Here is an 18,586-nt window from a genome sequence, read left to right as displayed (position 1 = left end):
CCTTATCCAACTTGAGTTTTTCAACATCAGCCAGGAATGGGTTAACCGCTTTCTCCCCTACCACCTTCATGGCAGTCCCCAAAGCCTCAAAAGCAGCATCTCTGACTTCTGGAGCAGAATCATTCACTTGCTATACAGAAAAAGGAGGGACAACATCTTTAGTGTGAAGATGATGATGATGATTTTGAAACAATTTAATTATTGGTGTTTGACTGTGTTGATTGGATAGGAACCTATACCTTGAGGAACGCTGCACAGAAGGGCTTCAGAACGCTTTTTGGCAAAGTGCTCGGGGTACAGTGACGGAAACTTCGGGCAAGGAAAAGCGAAGCCTGTTGCTTGATTGAGGGGTTCTTGTTGTCCATAACTGCCAGAACATCCTCACTGATGTTCTGCAAAGTTGTCTGTGGTATAATCGGATAATACATTGCCACATTTCAGTAAAATTGCCAACAGATTAATTTGAAAGATAATTAAGAGAACAATTCAATGTATTTTGAAAACTCACAGTAAAGAAGACTGCATCAATGGCCTCCTGCAAGGCCTGAACCACCTGAGGTTTCTTCTCCTTAAACTTCTCCAGTATGGTTGGCACCACCTTCAAACGTTCATAAAAGAAAATTAAAACAAAAAAATGACATGCTTTATCGTAACTGGATTGCTTCAGGGCGATCATCACTGTGCATTAAAAAAATGCAGAGCTGTAAGATAATACTGCAGGTACACATCTAGTAAAACTCTTTACTGCAACTATATAAGCAGCTGTCAGACAGAAACAGCAAGACTTTCTCTCCACAGCACCTCACAAAAATGGGAAATTTACTCACAGCAGAGTATTTCATGTCTGACTGTGATTGATTGAAATGTATTGTTGATGCAGGACTTTGCTGTAACAACAGCACATAAATGGCTAAACCTTAAGCATTAAGGAGATTAAACTTCTTGATGAGGGTTTTACTGTGCTGACTGTTAAGCACAAGATAAAGCTCTCCAAGAAGTTGCGTCTCCATTAAATTGGGAATTGCACCTCCCATCAAAACAATCACCACTAAAAATATGAACGTTAGTAGTCTAACCCACTAATCGACTTGTAGGTTGTTAGATAACACAGTGGGAAAGTCCTAACATGGAGAGCACTTACATGAACTGCATATGTTCCAAACTTCTTCCTCAGTCCTGCTGCCAGTGCAGCTAGGCATTTGGCAGCCATGGACACCAGCATCACATTGGCATCTTTACCAATAACCTATAACAATAAAAGAGGCGTTCAGGTTTTGAATGGCCCCTTTCACAAAGGAAATTCCATTACTCAAGAGTGCCACTGTTAATAATAGGCCTACCTTTTTTAGTGCTCGGACCAGGTCCCCATAGTCTCCATTCTCTAGTTTTGGATTCTTAGTCAAGGCTTCTACAGCCTCCAATGCTTCCTTCCTCTCCTGCCATTTCTTTGCTTCCTGTTATGGGGGAGAGAAAAAAAAAAAATTAAGGAAATTAAGGGGAAACCGATTTCAAATATAGTTCAAAATGTTGATCTACTTTTTGTTTTGACTTACAATTTTTTCATAGAAGTCTTTAGGAAGTTTTGATAGTATCTCAACAGCTTCCAAGAGCTCATAAGCATCCACCTGAACTTCAGTCTCCTCCTCATAGTCACCTATATGGATAGAAGAAAATAAAATGGTATTGCCATCTACAGTATATTTGCATTGTGACTATGAAAAATACATAGAAAGTCAATATTCAGGAATGCAACGAGAAAAAAATATATAATTCTTACAGTCTGCCTTATCTCCTCCTGCAGCCTGTTGCTGCTCGAACTTGGTCTTCAGGTCCTGTTGGGAACGCAGGAACCTTGTCTGCTTAGGAGCTGAGGTTGGCAGTTTCACCCATTCTTCCTCCAACTCTTTCAACTAATGAAAAATTTAATAAAGGTTATATGATTTTCTTAAGTCTTCAGATTGGATCTTTGGGCATCTGTGGTGTGCATCTTTCTAGTTCTAGAGAACTAGAACTCAAAGGTGCTACCAATATTTCAATAAAATGGGCCCTAACACACCTAATATAATGCTAGCACATTTTAGAGAGATAATGGTGTGTTTTCAGGTTTCTTTACGGATCTGAAGTACTAATATGGATACTGTTGCGTCTCACCTGTACAGAGTTGATGTTCTGAAGGGGAGGTCGCAATGCATCACGTATCCACCTGTAGATCTCCACAGCTAGTAATTTGGCCTCGTCTCGAACTGCCTTTTCTCTAGACTCAAATAGTTTTGGCAACACTTTCACTACAGGTTTCAGGGTTATGATCTTGGATCCAAATTCACTGGAAATGAGAAAAAGACAAAATAACTGCTTCAAAGTGCTCTATGTAGCAAAAATACCAAGACAAGGGATGTCAATTTTCAGACATTTTCATAATCAATCGTCGTGAAAATTCGGACCCTTGTATTTATTTATTCTTTTAAATGGAAATTAAGTTAAATAATACGCGGTGTAAACCATACATAAAATACTGCTTCTCTAGTGATGGCGAGATGTCAGCTGAATGTGCTTTACAGGCGATCGCTGATGTAATTGTAAGTTGGGATGAAAGGAGCTCAACCATGTTTGTCTTCATGTTGTACTTGAACACACTATTACAGTGTGTGCAGAAAACGAATGATACATTTACAGAGAAACGCTCCAATGCGGTTTACATTGAACCCGTTTCATCTCTGATCTGTGCGGCTCTTCCATGAAATGGAGAAGACATGACATGCATTATCAATGTCTGCTGTCATGATTACTGACTACACTTGTCCTGAAATTAATAATAGACGATGGATATGCTTAAATCGATAAAATTATTAATGACAATGAATCGATTTGATTAATCATTAACATCCCTAAAAAAAAGAACATGTTTCACAAAGACACCAATATAACAAGAGCATGAAGCATGTTGTGTCATTAAGTATCAATTGCACTACAGCAGTTCCTTAACACAAGGATGTAAACATACAGAACACATGACAAATATCACCATGACAAATATCACCAACTCACCAAAGCGCTTTCCTTAGCGTTTCAATGCAAGCAACAACAATCTTTGGGTTTTTGTTATCCAGTCCTTTGATCAGCTCATCTTGGACAACCTCTGCTTTCTCGATCTCAATGTACATAAGGCAGATATCTGTTCCCAGCTCCTTGGCTCGAGCTTTGGGCTGGTTGAACACTTTCCCAACCACTCCAGAAACCACTTCGCCTGTTGTTCTGAAAGATAAGTCTGCCATTAGAATCCATTTAGAGACCACAGATACTGGGCCAACAAAATTATGTTTCAGACTAGGGCTGGGTACTGACACAGATTTCTCCCATTTGATTCGATATCGATTCATATGGGTATCAGTTATAATGTCCATTTTGCTTACATATGAAAAATTCTCTCCCAGCTAATTCTGTTTATTACACAGGGGACATTCTAACTAGGTAGATAACGAAAATATAAATTTGACCAATTAAATTGTTAGTTTTTCATCATTCATCACAGCTTTTTAAAAAATGAACAAATTAATGTATTCCATCAATAAATATGATATATTGTATACATTTTGTTAGACGCTTGTTTAAATGCATTATTTTGTACTTATATGTATTTACAGTAATTTGTTGAAAACGTGCTAAAAACCAGTACAGTCTCTTTAAAGAAAACCAGCATTTCTGTAAAGATCGTCTGTAAATGAGCGCATATTAACAATAGAGGACTCGAATGGCATTAACTCATCTGCGCCATGCATGCTTAAAATTAAATGTTTCTTTTTTTATTTTTATTAACCTCGTGCGACCCAGCGTACACATGCGTGGACGTTATATTTTGGCTGCACAATATACAACATTACTAAATTTATTTAAACTGACTGATCTCAGTTAAGGAGACTGTGCTGTCAGTAAAGGGTTAAACTTTTGATGTAGAGAGTCAGGTGACAAAACACGCCGCCGATTAGGGCTCGGAGATATGGCTTCAGACATTATCCCTCTATATTTTTCAGCAAATTGACGATATTCGATACATATCTTGATAATTATGTTTTTGTTCTGAAATGGCATAAGCGTTTAGTTTTTTTCAATCAGAGGAACCATCATTTCATCTAAACAGCCAAAGTAGAAATAATATTTCAAAAGGTATTAAATAAAAATCTATTTAAAAATGATGAAGGCATGTTTCCCCACAGTTTCACCACACCAGGAAGAGTAATATTTAATAATTTTCATGTTTATACTTCTATTTAACAAACAATCATACATGGAAGTTTAATAAAAATGGTATTTGCCTTCATATATTTTTACAAAAACTTTTTTTTTGTGAATGAACAAGGTGTGCAAAAACTACTTATTTTTTGGAAACCAGAGGAATATTGCGTCATACCTAATTATTACGGTGGAAACCAGTGAAGTTTATTATAATAACAACACTGATTCATTATTATATTCAGGATAAAATTCATTTTAAATAAAACATTTATGCATTTCTGTCCCATTTAAATTCACCCTAAACTGGGGTTCTAATTGTCACTGTAAGTGCAGTCGTGTTTATTTCACCTTCACCAGGAGCTCTCATGAAACGGGAAGGGCAATGTTTGTTTGACAGTTATAAGATTTGCATCTTATGAACTGCTGTCAAACTCTCCTCACTGTTCTGTGTTTGTAGATTTGTAATAACTTTATAGCAGTTACTAATGTTTGGAATTGCTCAAATGCTTGAATCTGCAGTACTTCACAAGGCAGGTGAACTGCGCTACAAACACGAGGCCTGGCGGATGCACAGATCAGCGTGTCGCCGGTTGATTCTGAAGTCCACACAGACCATGTTTATTTGTCTTCAAATCACAGCCTTTGGCAGTTAAATATTCACAAAATGATCAGATCTCCATTTTGATTAATTGAGTAAATCAGTAGATTAATTTCATGATTCTTCTGGGCTGTATAATGAAACTTAATGACCAAATAAAAAGGCTCATTAAAATCATTGTGATATAAAATTAAACAATATCGTGTATAACTTCAGAAAAATCATCGCAATGACATTGTGGGTATTTGATGCATTACCCAGCCCAGCAGAGTTTGCCTTTGGGAGAAATACCAACAAAACTACATCTGGTTAGAAGCCAAATTAAATTTTACGTAATTTTTTTTTAATCCCCTTTTCACCCAATTTGGAATGCCCAATTCCCACCTAGCAGGTCCTCATGGTGGCGCGGTTCCTCACCACAATCCGGGTGGCGGAGTACAAGTCTCAGTTGCCTCCGCTTCTGAGACAGTCAATCCGCGCATCTCATCATGTGGCTCGTTGTGCATGACACTGCGGAGTCTACGCATGTGAAGGCACACGCTACTCTCCTCGATCCACACACACAACTTACCATGCGCAAGAACCACAAGGAGGTTAGCCCATGTGACTCTACCCTCCCTAGCAACCGGGCCAATTTGGTTGCTTAGGAGACCAAGCTGGAGTCACTTAGCACACCCTGGATTCAAACTCACGACTCCAGGGGTGGTACTCGCTGAGCTACCCAGTTCCCCAAAAATATCTATATTTACACCCATTCCTATTTCAGACAATCCTTCCTATATGAATTGCCTACTCAGTTGGAGAACATGAATGCAACATTTCTTAAATATCTTCCCGTTTAGTGCACCGACTTTAGTACCATTTGCACCATTGGATAAAATGTCTCAATTAAATCATACTTCAATAATGACAATATTCATGCGATTCCAGTTGCAGATGATATCCTAACAACAAAGTGGTACAACCATGTTTCAGATTTTAAATCAGATTCTAACTCATTTTTAACTCATTTCAAGTCATTTTGCATTATCCAATCTAAATAAAAACAATCAGTATTCTACAAAGTATTTGTACCATTAACAATGACAACCCAGATTACATAACGCTATATTTAGACAATCACAGAGACACCACTCAATAATGAACCGCAGTAAAGGGAGCATCACAAATTTATGTAAAAAGACTTCTAGAAATAGACCTTTTACTGAGATACTTGTTCAATTTTATTAATTGGGAATTGCTGAGGTACACCTAAAATAAGTTAACAAAAAGCTTCAACAAAATGTTCTGCCATATAAACGGGTCACAAATAATAAACTGCTGTTCTGTGATTAAGAGTAAAACAAAAGGTGCAGTTAAGCCTCAATTGTTTAAGAAAATCCTTGAAAATTTAAGAGCAATTTTATTAAAGTGAGCAGGTTTGGTAAAGCTTAAAAAAAAAAAAAATGACAAAAGCACCATAGAAGTAATCCATATTACTTTACTCAGTCTTTTGTAGCCATGGGGTTAACCTTTGAAGGAAAGACTGAAATTGAAGTAATCGTTCGATTAAAATTTCCCTTAAACCATCAAATCTCATGCACACTTCAATATATTCAAACTTGATTGATGATCAGTTACAAGACACAAAAACCAATGGCACTTGACAACATCATGCCTGGTGACGCATCACATTTGAATGTACTGTACACAAATGGCAAGGGGATTGGAGCACCACAGTTGAGTTGTACGAACTACCTGTAGTGCTTTTTTGTCATTTTTGGAGCTCAACAGCCCCATTGACTTTCTTTGCACAGAATGGAGCACACATCCTGCCTAATATCTCCATGTTCTAGTGCTGGGCAATAGGACAATGTTATCGGATATCGATGTCAATCCTGCCTAATATCTCCGTGTTCTAGGGCTGGGCGATAGGACAATGTTATCGGATATCGATGTCAATTGCGACACTCATTGATCGAAAATATTGGGAAATGGCAATACCATGGATCTGGGAAGTCACCAAATATATAAAATACAGGGTGACCTGAAAGACGTCTCAGAGGGACACATGACAAGAAATACTGTTAGTCATAAAGAAACGTGCTTGAAGAAACACTTTATTACACTATCATATTTTTAAGAACAGACAAAAGCAGTCAGTGCTTGTGTCTGAATTTGTTCCGAGGCATCCAGCGCAATTCTGTCTCATGAAACAAGCGCATGTAGAGTTAATACTTTTCTCTGCTTCTTTCATCTGAAAACTGTTTGCAAGGATAAGGTTGTCTATGAGAACGCTGCAAATTATCTCCGATCATCTCAGGAGGAGCTGTGAGTTTAGTTCGCTTTATTTAGCATGCATTGTGAATGCAACTCTGGTTTAGTAACATATCTTTGTATTAAAGAAGCAAAGACAAAAGTGAATAAATCACAGCAAATCAAGACACATTCACCTTAAACCTAAAACCGAGTTCCATTTTATTTTGTCTGGCAGCATTAACTATATTACCAAAACGAAATACAAACACAAATTCGATAAGAACACACATTTGGCAGCATTATTTTGGGAACACAAGGGAATTTATTAGGCACATTTATTGTTTATTATTGTCTTTACATTTATAATAGTCTTTGAATGTGTTAAAATACTACCCCAGCTTAATATGCAGACAGCCATAACTAGGCCAATAATCGGTAAAACACTGTGTCGAAATGAAATTCCAGTTGAGCAACCGGTCTCAAAAATAAAATAAAAAAATACAATAAATAGAACACCGACTCGACCAATGGTGCGAATTGGAGGCAGGACTATCTGCATGTGATCAATGGCAGAAGGGGGGCGTATTCAGATTTCTTTTTGAAAACAACGTTTAATTTTTCCTATTCCGTTTGGTGGTGCTAGTGGGGCAGAAATGACATGCTTTCATTTAAAACTCTAATAAATAAAAGTTACTCACTTGCTAGCCACATGTGCATTCTCAACATATACAAATGCTGCCTCCAAGCCTTTGAGTTGGGCTACGGCATTGGAATCAGTTACAAATCTCTTGATAAGTCCAAGATATTTGCCCCACTCTGGGCTCTTCTCGTCCTGTATCCTCTGGAAAAGCTTTAGTGCTTCCTCATATCCATTTAACCTGGCTTTCCAAATCTTAAGTAAAGCAGAACATAGATGATTAAAACAAACATAAAAATAAGTGACATTGTGTAGCCTAACTGACCCACTTTCCTTAGAGGCCTACGCATATTTAAAAGCCACCATTTTTTTCAGGGCACAGGAACCCTTCATAATTTTTTTTTTCCTTCTCTCACCCCTGGACCTTAACATCCATTTAGCTACAGTGGCAAGTACGTGAACCCTTTGGGATTAGCTGGTTTTCTGCATTAATTGGTTGTAAAATGTGATCTAATCTTCAAAGTCACAAGTACAGACAAACACAGTGTGCTTCACAACACACAAACAATAATATTCTTTCATGTCTATTGAACCCATCTCATTATACATTCACAGTGCAGTGGAAAGAGTGAACCCTTAGATTAATAATGGTCGATCCTCCTTTGGAAGCAATAACCTCAAAGCATTTCCGGTAGCTGCGGATTAGACCTACACAACGTTCAGAAGCATTTTGTTTTTGTTGGAAAGCAGTGGCTTCCTTCATAATGTCCCGTCATGGACACCATGCCTGTTTAATGTTTTCCATACAATAGACTATTGAACAGAGATGTTAACTAGTTCCAATGACTCAAAGTCTTTAGCTGTCACTTGACTCTAGGGTTCTTTTTTTTTACCTCATTGATCATTCTGTGTGTGCCCTTTGAGTCATCTTGGCTGAACGACCACTTCTAGGGAGAGTAGCCACAGTATTAAATCTTCTCCATTTATAGACAATTTGTCTGACTGTGGACGGATGAATATTCAAGCTCTTCAAGAAATCTTTGTAACCCATTCCATCTTTATGAAAAGCAACAATTCTTGATTTTAGGTCTTCGGAGATCCCTTTTTTGTGAGGCATGGTCCACGTCAGCAGATGCTCCTTGTGAATAGCAAACTCAAAATGTTTGAGTGCATTTTATAAATCAAAGCAGCTCTAACCCACACCTCCAATCTCATCCCATTAACTGAATGCCAGGTTTGCAAACTCCAGACTCTAATTATCTTTTGTTGACATTATTTGCCTAGGGTTCACATACTTTTTTCAACATACACAGTGAATGTTTGAATGATGCATTCAAAATGTACAAGAACACCACAATAATTTTTAGAAACAGTTATTAGTTAAAACAGATTGTGTTTGTTCATTATTGTAACTTAGATGAAGATCAAACCAGATTTTAAGCAAAACGTATAGATAAATGCAGGTAATTCTAAAGGGTTCCCATACTTTGTCTTGCCACTGTAACTGGATAAAGGTTTACTTGTAGTATGGTTTGGATGTTCCGTAAATTTCAAAGTAGATTTGAAATAATGATCCTCATTTCCTGTTTCCATTATTTAATAAAGAAGGCCTTAGAGAAATAAAGGCAAGAAACAATACAGCACTTTGAAAGTGTTTTTGAATTCTAAGGCAACAATTAGTCTGACCTAGCAAAAGCAAACTGCTGACCTAGAGACGGTTTGGTTCTTTAACCAAAATTAGATTTCAGAAGGGCCAAAATTCATAACAGCATCCTGGATCACTCACCTTATGTTCACATTTCTGGTCGGTAGGTAACTTCATCCATTCACTGTCATCCCCCATGGCTGTTTTCAGTCTATCTTGCCTATTCAACTGAACACGACAGGGGAAACTTTGGTTATTGGCATGCCATACAAAGCAGAAAAAAAGGCACTCGAATGGTTAACTTCACACATGAACCAAAGCTTTCAAAAAGAATATGTGAACAGCCCAACTTTTAAACTCAAAACAAAAGATCAAGTTTACAAAGCAAGAGACATGATCATCAGGTTAATCCAAATTTAAGGTGCTGGATTGCCTTTCAAGATCGGATGTAAAATATGAAGTGGTTTGGGGAACAAAGCGTCAAGGAATATTCAAGGTTCAATACAAGTTATGCTCACTCAACAGCATTTGTGGCATAATATTGATTACCACCTAAATTTATATTGCCCCCCTCCCCCTCGGTTACAGTGAGGCACTTACAATGGAAATGAATGGGGCCAATCTGTAAATGTTAAAATACACACTTTTTTAAAATATTGCCACAAGACAAACAATATGCGTTAACATGATTTTAGAGTGATGAAATTGCTTACTAACATTTTCTGTGTAAAGTTATAGCCAGTTTTACAATTTCATTGCCATGTCAATGTAACGTCAACAAACACTAAAATGACTGTGAAAATGACAATTAAAAAAAACACACGTTTTATCAGAAGAATTAAAACAAGTGCTTTTATAAAATTATATGCTTCACATTTCAACCTTTAAACCTTCCCAAATCTGGCCCCATTCACATCCATTATAAGTGCCTCACTGTAACCTAAAGTTTATTTTTATTTTTTAAAAGAAGATGAGGAAGGAGCTGAAATAAATTGTGGTCATCAACATTATGCCACAAATGCTGTCGATTGAGCTTAACTTGCACCCGGAATATTCCTTTACCTGGAAGTTGAAATACTTCAGATGAATGCAAAAATAAAAACATCAATTACCTACTCAAATGTATTAGCTAAAATACAATGGGCTCAATGGACAAGGCATGTCAAACTAGACAAGCTTGTCAAATTGTAAACAAAGTGCTGGGAACTTATCACCCACATCAATTTCAACAACAAATTCCTTAGGAACCAGACAGGAGGATGCAATAACCTCACATGCCTAAATTCACAGCAAAATGGCACACACATTATCCAGATCTGAAACCAAAGCAGAGCAACAGCCACTAATGCATCTCCCTAAAGAGCTCGGTTTCAGATTACAAATCTATCCAGATCGTCAAGTAAATCTTCAAAACATGAAGGCTCTGTCCAAACCACACGTTGAGAACAAATACATGCAGAAAGATGATGCATGCCGAAAGTGCCGCCAATTCAGACCGCCCAAAACAAACACAAAGCTAACACAAAGAGATATAGGCAATATTATTGCGTCGTATGTTATGTAAATATAATTAATAGCGAATAAAGACTGTTTAAGGGATCAAAGTGTTCAGCAATGCATCACATGTGAAAATATTTTCGGGGTGCAGCAGAGCCGTTAGTGACCCGCAGCTCTGTCGCGGAGGTCGTCGATTTTAGCAGGATAAAACGTTCAAATATGGTCTAATTTCAAACAAGACACTACAAACGTACTCGTTATTGTTTTCTTAAACTATATCCGTATATGGTTTGGTTAGTTTGGGGCTGTAAATGTGATTAATTTTAAATATACCGGTCAGCTGTTAGTACTCGCGCGGGCCTGACTGTCTATTAGTCCTGCAACAGCTTAAACCATCACAAGATTCAAACAAATATCGCCATTTTAAAAGCCTCCGTCTAATACATCGTTCGCAAGCACACGTTGTATTATCATCATTTCATCTGACTAGAAGGGGATGATCAAATCTAAAAACGGACTCACACTATTGTTGTCACAGATATAAAAGCAGCCTTGTGTTATTCAGTCCGTCACTAAAACGGAGGCCCTCAAATAAAACGCAGCAACCTCTAATGAATCAGAAACCGCATAAATCTGCTTTCGTGCAATAATCGCTGATCTCTAACGATTGTCAACTTTAAAAGATGTATCAGTTACCTGCTTTTAGAGAGGGAAGCCAGTGCGATCTTCATCAGCTGGGAAGATATTTGGTCATTACTCTCCAGGCTTTGAAACGCCTCCGAGGGCGGGGACAGAAGGAGGAGACGCCTAGCACTTATTCAAATGACTGATGCATTTATTATAAGCTTTATACAGTTCATTTTTGTACGTTATATATATATATATATATATATATATATATATATATATATATATATATATATGTGTGTGTGTGTGTGTGTGTGTTTGCCTGTTTGTCTTTAATGGAATAGTATATAATCCACTTATCTTACTGAGTGCTTATCAATAAACATGTTTGTCATTACTGGAATGGCACAACATTAACCTATTATACATATTGTATTGAGTGGATATTCATAATCTACTACAAAATATCCCTCTTTATTTGGTGTACATTTGAATGTAGAATACATTATTGTAGCCTACAATGACAAATCTAAATGACAAAACGACCCGGTTGGGCATACATGTTAATGTATTTCATTTTTTTATTTTTTTTTTATGAATACGTATGAGCACTACAATTGTAGCAAAAACACATAATAACAGATTGGCGTGGATAAGTATTTAAATGGACAAACCATAATGGGCGCAGTGACGCAGCAGTACCGCGCATGCGCTTGTTTTAAAGCCGCGGCTGCGTCAACAAAAAATGACGAAACAAGCATTTTTCAAAAATGAGCACGATACTCCACCCCGTGTTTTGTCACGTGTTGCTCAGTCGCGTCTCCTATTGGTTATTTTAAATTTAAAGAGGACTTAGCTCAAATGCCAGCGCAGTTGCCAATATATTAAGGCAATTAGACAAAGTTCGAATATATGTCTCTGTAAATCTCGTAGATATCTATATTTAATGATCGTATATTTTAAATAGGACTATTTTATATAAATACATGGTAAGTCGAAGTTTATACCGGCAATTATAGCACTGAGCCATATGAGATATGCCTTGTATCTCGCACAGCAGTGACGTCAATACAGAGTGGGCACACTAACCAGTAGCTTTATTGAATGGGATTCCAGCAGAGTCATGCACTGCATCGCCATCCCAGCATTGGCAAATTATTTAAAACTATAAAACAACATGAAAATGAATACGGACCGTTTCAACCTCACAGCTGAGTATTTAGGTGTGTTGCGGTGTTTGTTATTTGGTTTGTTTTTATACGTGCGCAAATATCGTCACTGATAAGCACAAGATAATGCTGACAGAATGATTGACAGCTAGATTGAAGAAGAATTAACACCCATCATGCCATTGCCTTTTTATTTTATTTTCCTTCTGAAACGAATGTTCTATTCTGTCTCAATAATGCCGTCACGCAGCTACTTGAACATAAGAAGAATGTACTCAGTTTGGTGTGGTCCGATATTTTGCAGAATAGTCATTTGTTTCTTATCATAATCTATATTTCCTGGCCTTTTAAAAAGCACTGTGGTGTACCATGGTACAGTGATGTTTGCAGATGGTAATACCATGCTACTCTGATGTATAACATGGTACTGAATGATTACCATATGAATGGGATTTACACAGTCATCCACCGTATAATGGTAGTACCATGGTAGGTACATGTCCAAAAAACATGGAAATACCATGGTACTTTTTGTAAGAGGAGGCAACATGTACTTTCCTATTATCTTGCAGTTTTACCAGTGTGATAAATGGGAATCATGTACTCTTCAGAGAATTCAATTACATCAATGCAACACCACTTATAATCTGGAATGCTTCTGACAGATTGGGAAATAATGGGGTGTATGGAAATACTTGTTTTTTTTTCTCCATGTCATGAAGCTCAACTGTATTTGTTTGCATATGTTTGTGTACAGTGAACTAATGTTGATGTAATTTTATTGCAGATCTGTTGGCAATGTCAGAATACTGTTCACTCCTACAGCTGCTATGTCCAGACTTTCCTGTTGAAATGGTTCAAAACAGTAATTTCACAGTTGTTGTTTGATGATTCTTTGACATTCGCTACCCCTTACTGATGTTAAAGGAATCGTTCACCCAAAATTGAATATTCTCTCATCATTTATCTGACTCATTTCATCCCAGATTTGTCTGACTTTCATTCTTCTGCAGAACATAAACAAAGATTTTTAGAAGAATATCTCAGCTCCATACAATGCAAGTGAATGATGACCAAAACTTTGAAGCTCCAAAACGCACATAAAGGCAGCATAAAAGAAATCCATAAGACTTCAGTGGTATAATCCATGTCTTCTGAAGCAAACTAATACGTTTTGGGTGAGAACAGACCAAAATGTAACTCCTTATTCATTATAAATCTTGACATCAGGGCCTGGGTAGCTTAGCGAGTAAAGACGCTGACCACCACCCCTGTAGTGACTCCAGCCAAGTCTCCTAATCAACCAAATTGGCTAGGTTGCTAGGGATGGTAGAGTCACATGGGGAAACCTCCTCGTGGTTGCTAAAATGTGGTTCTCGCTCTCGAAGGGGCGTGTGGTGAGTTGTGCATGGATGCCATGGAGAATAGCGTGAAGCCCCCACACGCACTATGTCTCCATGGTAACACGCTCAACAAGCCACATATTAAGATGCGCGGATTGACGTCTCAGATGTGGAGGCAACTGAGATTGTGTTTGTGTGCGTCAGTTTTATGTTGTGTTTTGTTTATTTGTGTCAGATCGCGCCTCCTCCTTGCCCATCGTGTGGACCCGCTACAGTATGGTTGCCATTGTAGATGGGATACAACATACTATAACTCTCCTTATTATTGGAACACGATATTGATCTTATCTTTTCCCAGATATCCTTCCATTGCTGCTATAAAGGAAATACTAGAGATCAGTCAGTGTGCCTCTTCTATGACTGTCTGATGCCTTGGCCAAACATGAAGGAGTAAACCAAGACATCGGAGAGCAACAAGCAACTCCCATTTTCTATAATGGAGCCATTTAATGCCTAAACAAACTTATTACCAGGCTAAGTCTAAATCTGCTGACTTTTTTTGCTACTTTTAAAATATGTTAGAGGAAAAGTTCATTCAAAAATGAAAATTCTGTCGTAATTTAATCACCTCATGTAGTTTCAAACCTGAATTACTTTATTATGTGGAACACAAAGGAATTAACATCTTGGTTCATCATTTCAATGCAATGGCAGGTGATAGTGGCTCACTTTAAAGTTAAAAAAGACCCAAAAATATCTTAAAAGTAGTCCAAGCGACTTGTGCTTCATATTCCAGGTCTTCTGAAGGCATGAGTTAAGCTTGTTCACAGTGGCACACATTCATGCGAGAACCTGAAGCATTTGTAATGCTTAACATGGCATTGTAAACCAAATTTAATTTTCTCTCCAATAAAAATCAGGTGCTCTTCCCAATAAATTGGACCTGCTGATTGATCCAGAAATGGACCAGGAGCTGGAGAGACTGTGAGAGAGACGGACTTGCTTCAAAGAGTATATTACAGTCATTCACTGAACAATTGTATGCCATCTTATGTTAAATGAAGATGGAGAGCTTGCTAATAGTTTGTTTTTTCACTTTTAAGAAATTTAATTTTAAGGTTTCAACCAAAAATCTAATTTTAATCACCCTCATGCCATCTCAGATGTGACTTTTTTTTCTTTGCTGAACACATATTAAGATTTTTAGGAGATTTCTTGATACTGTGCCTCTGGGATTGTTTTAGCATAGCTCAAGTCGCCATCAGCCCAAATTCCAATAGTATCAGCAGTTCTGAGGGACAAAAGGAGACATCCAAAAAAGCCTCACCGTGCAAGTCCCTGCACCCACGCAAGAGGATCATGGAGAATGACGGTTCCACTGAGGAAACGGATTCCTCTGAGAATTAACACCTTGCTCACATCTTTATGATTCTTCTATAAATCTGGAACATGCAATCATTTGTTTAATATACTCTCATGGTGACTTTTGATCTATTTTTGATGAGAAGAGATCACATAAATAAACGTTAAGCCTGAGAGTATAAATAGACATACGTAAAAATGCTCTGTAATGGTAGGACGTTATAATGCCTTAAATACAAAAATTGTATAAATGTGTTTGTCTGGTTTTTTTTTATTTTTTTTAATAATTGCAAACTACCAAGCGGTTCTTGCAAGCATATTGCTGATACATTTTTAACAAAACCCTAATGATAAATATTAAAGGGATAGTTCACCCAGAATTGAAAATTCTCTCATAATTTACTCACCCTCATGCCATCTCAGATGTGTATGACTTACTTTCTTATGCTGAACACAAAGATTTTTAGAAGAATATCTCCGCTGTAGGATCATACAATGCAAGTGATTGGAGACCAACATTTTTAAGCTCCAAAAAGCACATAATGCCATATAAAATTATAAGACTCCAGTAGTTTAATCCATCTGTTCTGAAGTTCCCCAATCGGTTTTATGCAGAGAACAGGGTGAGAACAGACCAAAATATAACTCATTTTTCACATCTTGAAATCAGCAGTCTCCTTGGCGACCATGATTTCAAGCTTGATTACATTTCAAGCGCTCTAAACATGCATCAAGCACTAGGAAGTGTAATCAAGCTTGAAATCATGATCGCGCCTAGAGACTGCAATGGCAAAATGTATAGTGAAAAGGGAGACGCATTTTGGTCTGTTCTCACTCTAAATTAATTTGATCGCTTCAGAAGTCATGGATGAAACCACTGGAGTCTTATGGATTACTTTTATTCTGCCTTGAGCTTAAAAATTTTGGTCAACATTCACTTGCATTATATGGACCTACAGAGTCGAGATATTCTTCAAAAAATCTTTGTGTTCTACAGAAAAAAGGATGAGTACATTATGAGAGCATTTACATTTTTGGGGAACTATTCTTTTTAACATCCTTGTATACATCCTAGCAAGCACTTCTAGTTTGTTAGTCTAGTCTCTCTCTTTTTTAAAAAATAATTGTATTGTTTTTACTGTTTTTGCAATAGCAGAACAATACATTTACAAATATGATTTATTTTTATGGGTTCCACAGAAAAAGAAAAAACAATGTACAATGAAAACAACTGAAATAGAAATAGGCACAACCTGTGATTTTGCCGAAAAAACTTGCACATGTTTTGCAGACAGAAATGTTCAGTAAAAACGCCTTTCAATAGCTGTCCCAAGCAAAACATCTTCATTTACAGTTAATCAGTTTTACAGAATACTATTTGGTCTGTTGATGAACCTATTAAGATTTTTCTTGTTGTGAAGATTGTATAATAGTGCATTCATAAGGCGTTAAATGTTGGACAAAACAGCGCAAGCGCATAAACACAGCGCGCAAGTGAATTACAACAGTGTGAGCACCATGACACAGTTCGCACGTAAAATGTAAACCTGCAGAATTTGCAATTGCCAAACTAGAGCACAAAAAATATGATTGTGCACACAAATTAACAAGTCGCGAGCAGAAATAACAAAAAATATTTGAACACACGAGCAAGTTGTTTTCTGCACGCGCAGCTGAAATCTTTGAACACAAAGTCAGTTTTGACACTCAGGGGCGGGGCCCAATCCTTTCTGTTAACAAATGCTATTGGCTGCTGAACAAATCCTGTATTGATTGGCTTCATCTCTTAGAATCTCGTGATTGGCTGTTGTTGGACGAGGACAGACAGAAAGCGGGACAGTTTTGTTTGTTTGTTTGTTTATTGACAAGAAAAAACATACAAAACTCTCGTAGGGGAAAAATTAAGAAATATACATAAATAGGAACAATACAATTATTGTCAGTGTAAATGAAAGAAAAGCGTCCCCTACACAATACTGAACAACAAAAATCAAACAACAACGGGGTATTAGTTCCTTTAGACGTCGCATACAAGTGGATATTTATCAAAACAATAGTCTGGATATATCACTACACATCTTTCTTGCAATTTTACTAGACTTAACCTTTTTCATTGAGGAAAAATACAATTTAAAATCGTTCATAAACCATGAAAAAGAAGGCTTCGAATATCTCCACTTACTACAATGAATATGATATTTACAGATGAGAACAATCATATTAACCAAATCAGATAGGGATGAATCTACATTATCCATAAAAAAGAGAATGTGTGATAAGTCAAACATCGGGATGTCATCAATCTTAAATGACAGCCAATTATGTAGGCCTAAATCAGACCAGAAGCTTTTGCCCTTAGGACATAAAAAGAACAAGTGTTCCAGAGTCTCATTAGCTGCCTCACAAAATACACAGGGATTATACTTCAAATTTAAACCTCTTTGTAAGAAAGTCAGCAACTGGATATATTTTATAAATTATTTTAACTTGAGTCTCTTTGACTTTAGGGGAAATGGGCCATTTGATGAATTTGAAATGTGGTTTATCTATGGACAAGGCATTCATATTTGGAACTTGTACACACAATCCTCTACTATAATCCAAAAATATTAAAGATTTAAAAAAAAAATTAATACATTTGTTATTACATTTACTGTCATGTAAATTACATTCATTAATTACTAGATTTGGTAAGGTTAGTGAAAGTCTTATTCTCGTATACATCAATGTGTTTTGGATTAACTGTAATATTGCTAACGGTATTGCTTTACACATCTTATTATATTCTCTATAAGTGCGGTTAAGATTATACTTGAGCAAAAAGCAATATGTTCCAAGAAGTTACCATTATCATCTAATATATCATTCCAAAACTCAATACCCTTCTCATACCAATCACTTTTAAATAATGATTTCCTATTAATTGTAATGACCCTGTTATTCCATAGGGTGGATCCATGGGGAGAAAAGTTGTGGGTAAATATAATTTTACAGTATTAGACAAGTTGTTTGTGGAAGTTTGATAATTTAATAGGAATTTTAGTTATCTCAAAATCACATTTTAAAAGAAATTCAAGCCCACCTATTTTATTAAATGGAGATCTAGGTATGTGAAACCACATAGAGTAAGGTTGTGATAAGTATGATTTAAACCATTTACTCTTAAATACCCCAAACATTGATTCAAAGTCCAAGGCGTTGATACCACCCTTATTCTACTCTTTCACTAACTGTGATTTC

General features: G+C 36.8%; 1 protein-coding gene and 1 pseudogene across 2 annotated transcripts in view; one reads left to right on the top strand and one right to left on the bottom strand.

The window, feature by feature from the left end:
• The window catches only part of LOC127638378 (cytoskeleton-associated protein 5-like), a 37,372-nt gene extending 25,746 nt beyond the window's left edge, over positions 1-11,626 (bottom strand). For both annotated transcript variants that reach the window (XM_052119872.1, XM_052119874.1), the window contains exons 1-12: positions 11,542-11,626; positions 9,490-9,576; positions 7,765-7,958; positions 3,046-3,252; positions 2,152-2,323; positions 1,778-1,910; positions 1,554-1,654; positions 1,341-1,454; positions 1,142-1,246; positions 509-598; positions 240-404; positions 2-130 (exon numbers count right to left, since the gene is read on the bottom strand). In XM_052119872.1, coding sequence (XP_051975832.1) covers positions 2-130; positions 240-404; positions 509-598; positions 1,142-1,246; positions 1,341-1,454; positions 1,554-1,654; positions 1,778-1,910; positions 2,152-2,323; positions 3,046-3,252; positions 7,765-7,958; positions 9,490-9,546 — 1,467 coding nt within the window. In that variant the 5' untranslated portion in view covers positions 9,547-9,576; positions 11,542-11,626. The remainder of the gene's footprint in view (position 1; positions 131-239; positions 405-508; positions 599-1,141; positions 1,247-1,340; positions 1,455-1,553; positions 1,655-1,777; positions 1,911-2,151; positions 2,324-3,045; positions 3,253-7,764; positions 7,959-9,489; positions 9,577-11,541) is intronic.
• Positions 10,763-15,548, top strand: LOC127638056 (centriolar satellite-associated tubulin polyglutamylase complex regulator 1-like; annotated as a pseudogene).
• Positions 15,549-18,586: the final 3,038 nt, after the last annotated feature.

The sequence above is a fragment of the Xyrauchen texanus genome, chromosome 46 (genome assembly GCF_025860055.1).
Source record: "Xyrauchen texanus isolate HMW12.3.18 chromosome 46, RBS_HiC_50CHRs, whole genome shotgun sequence".
NCBI lineage: Eukaryota > Metazoa > Chordata > Actinopteri > Cypriniformes > Catostomidae > Xyrauchen > Xyrauchen texanus.
Note: the sequence above shows the minus strand (reverse complement) of the source record. Positions and strands in the feature narration are given on the sequence as shown.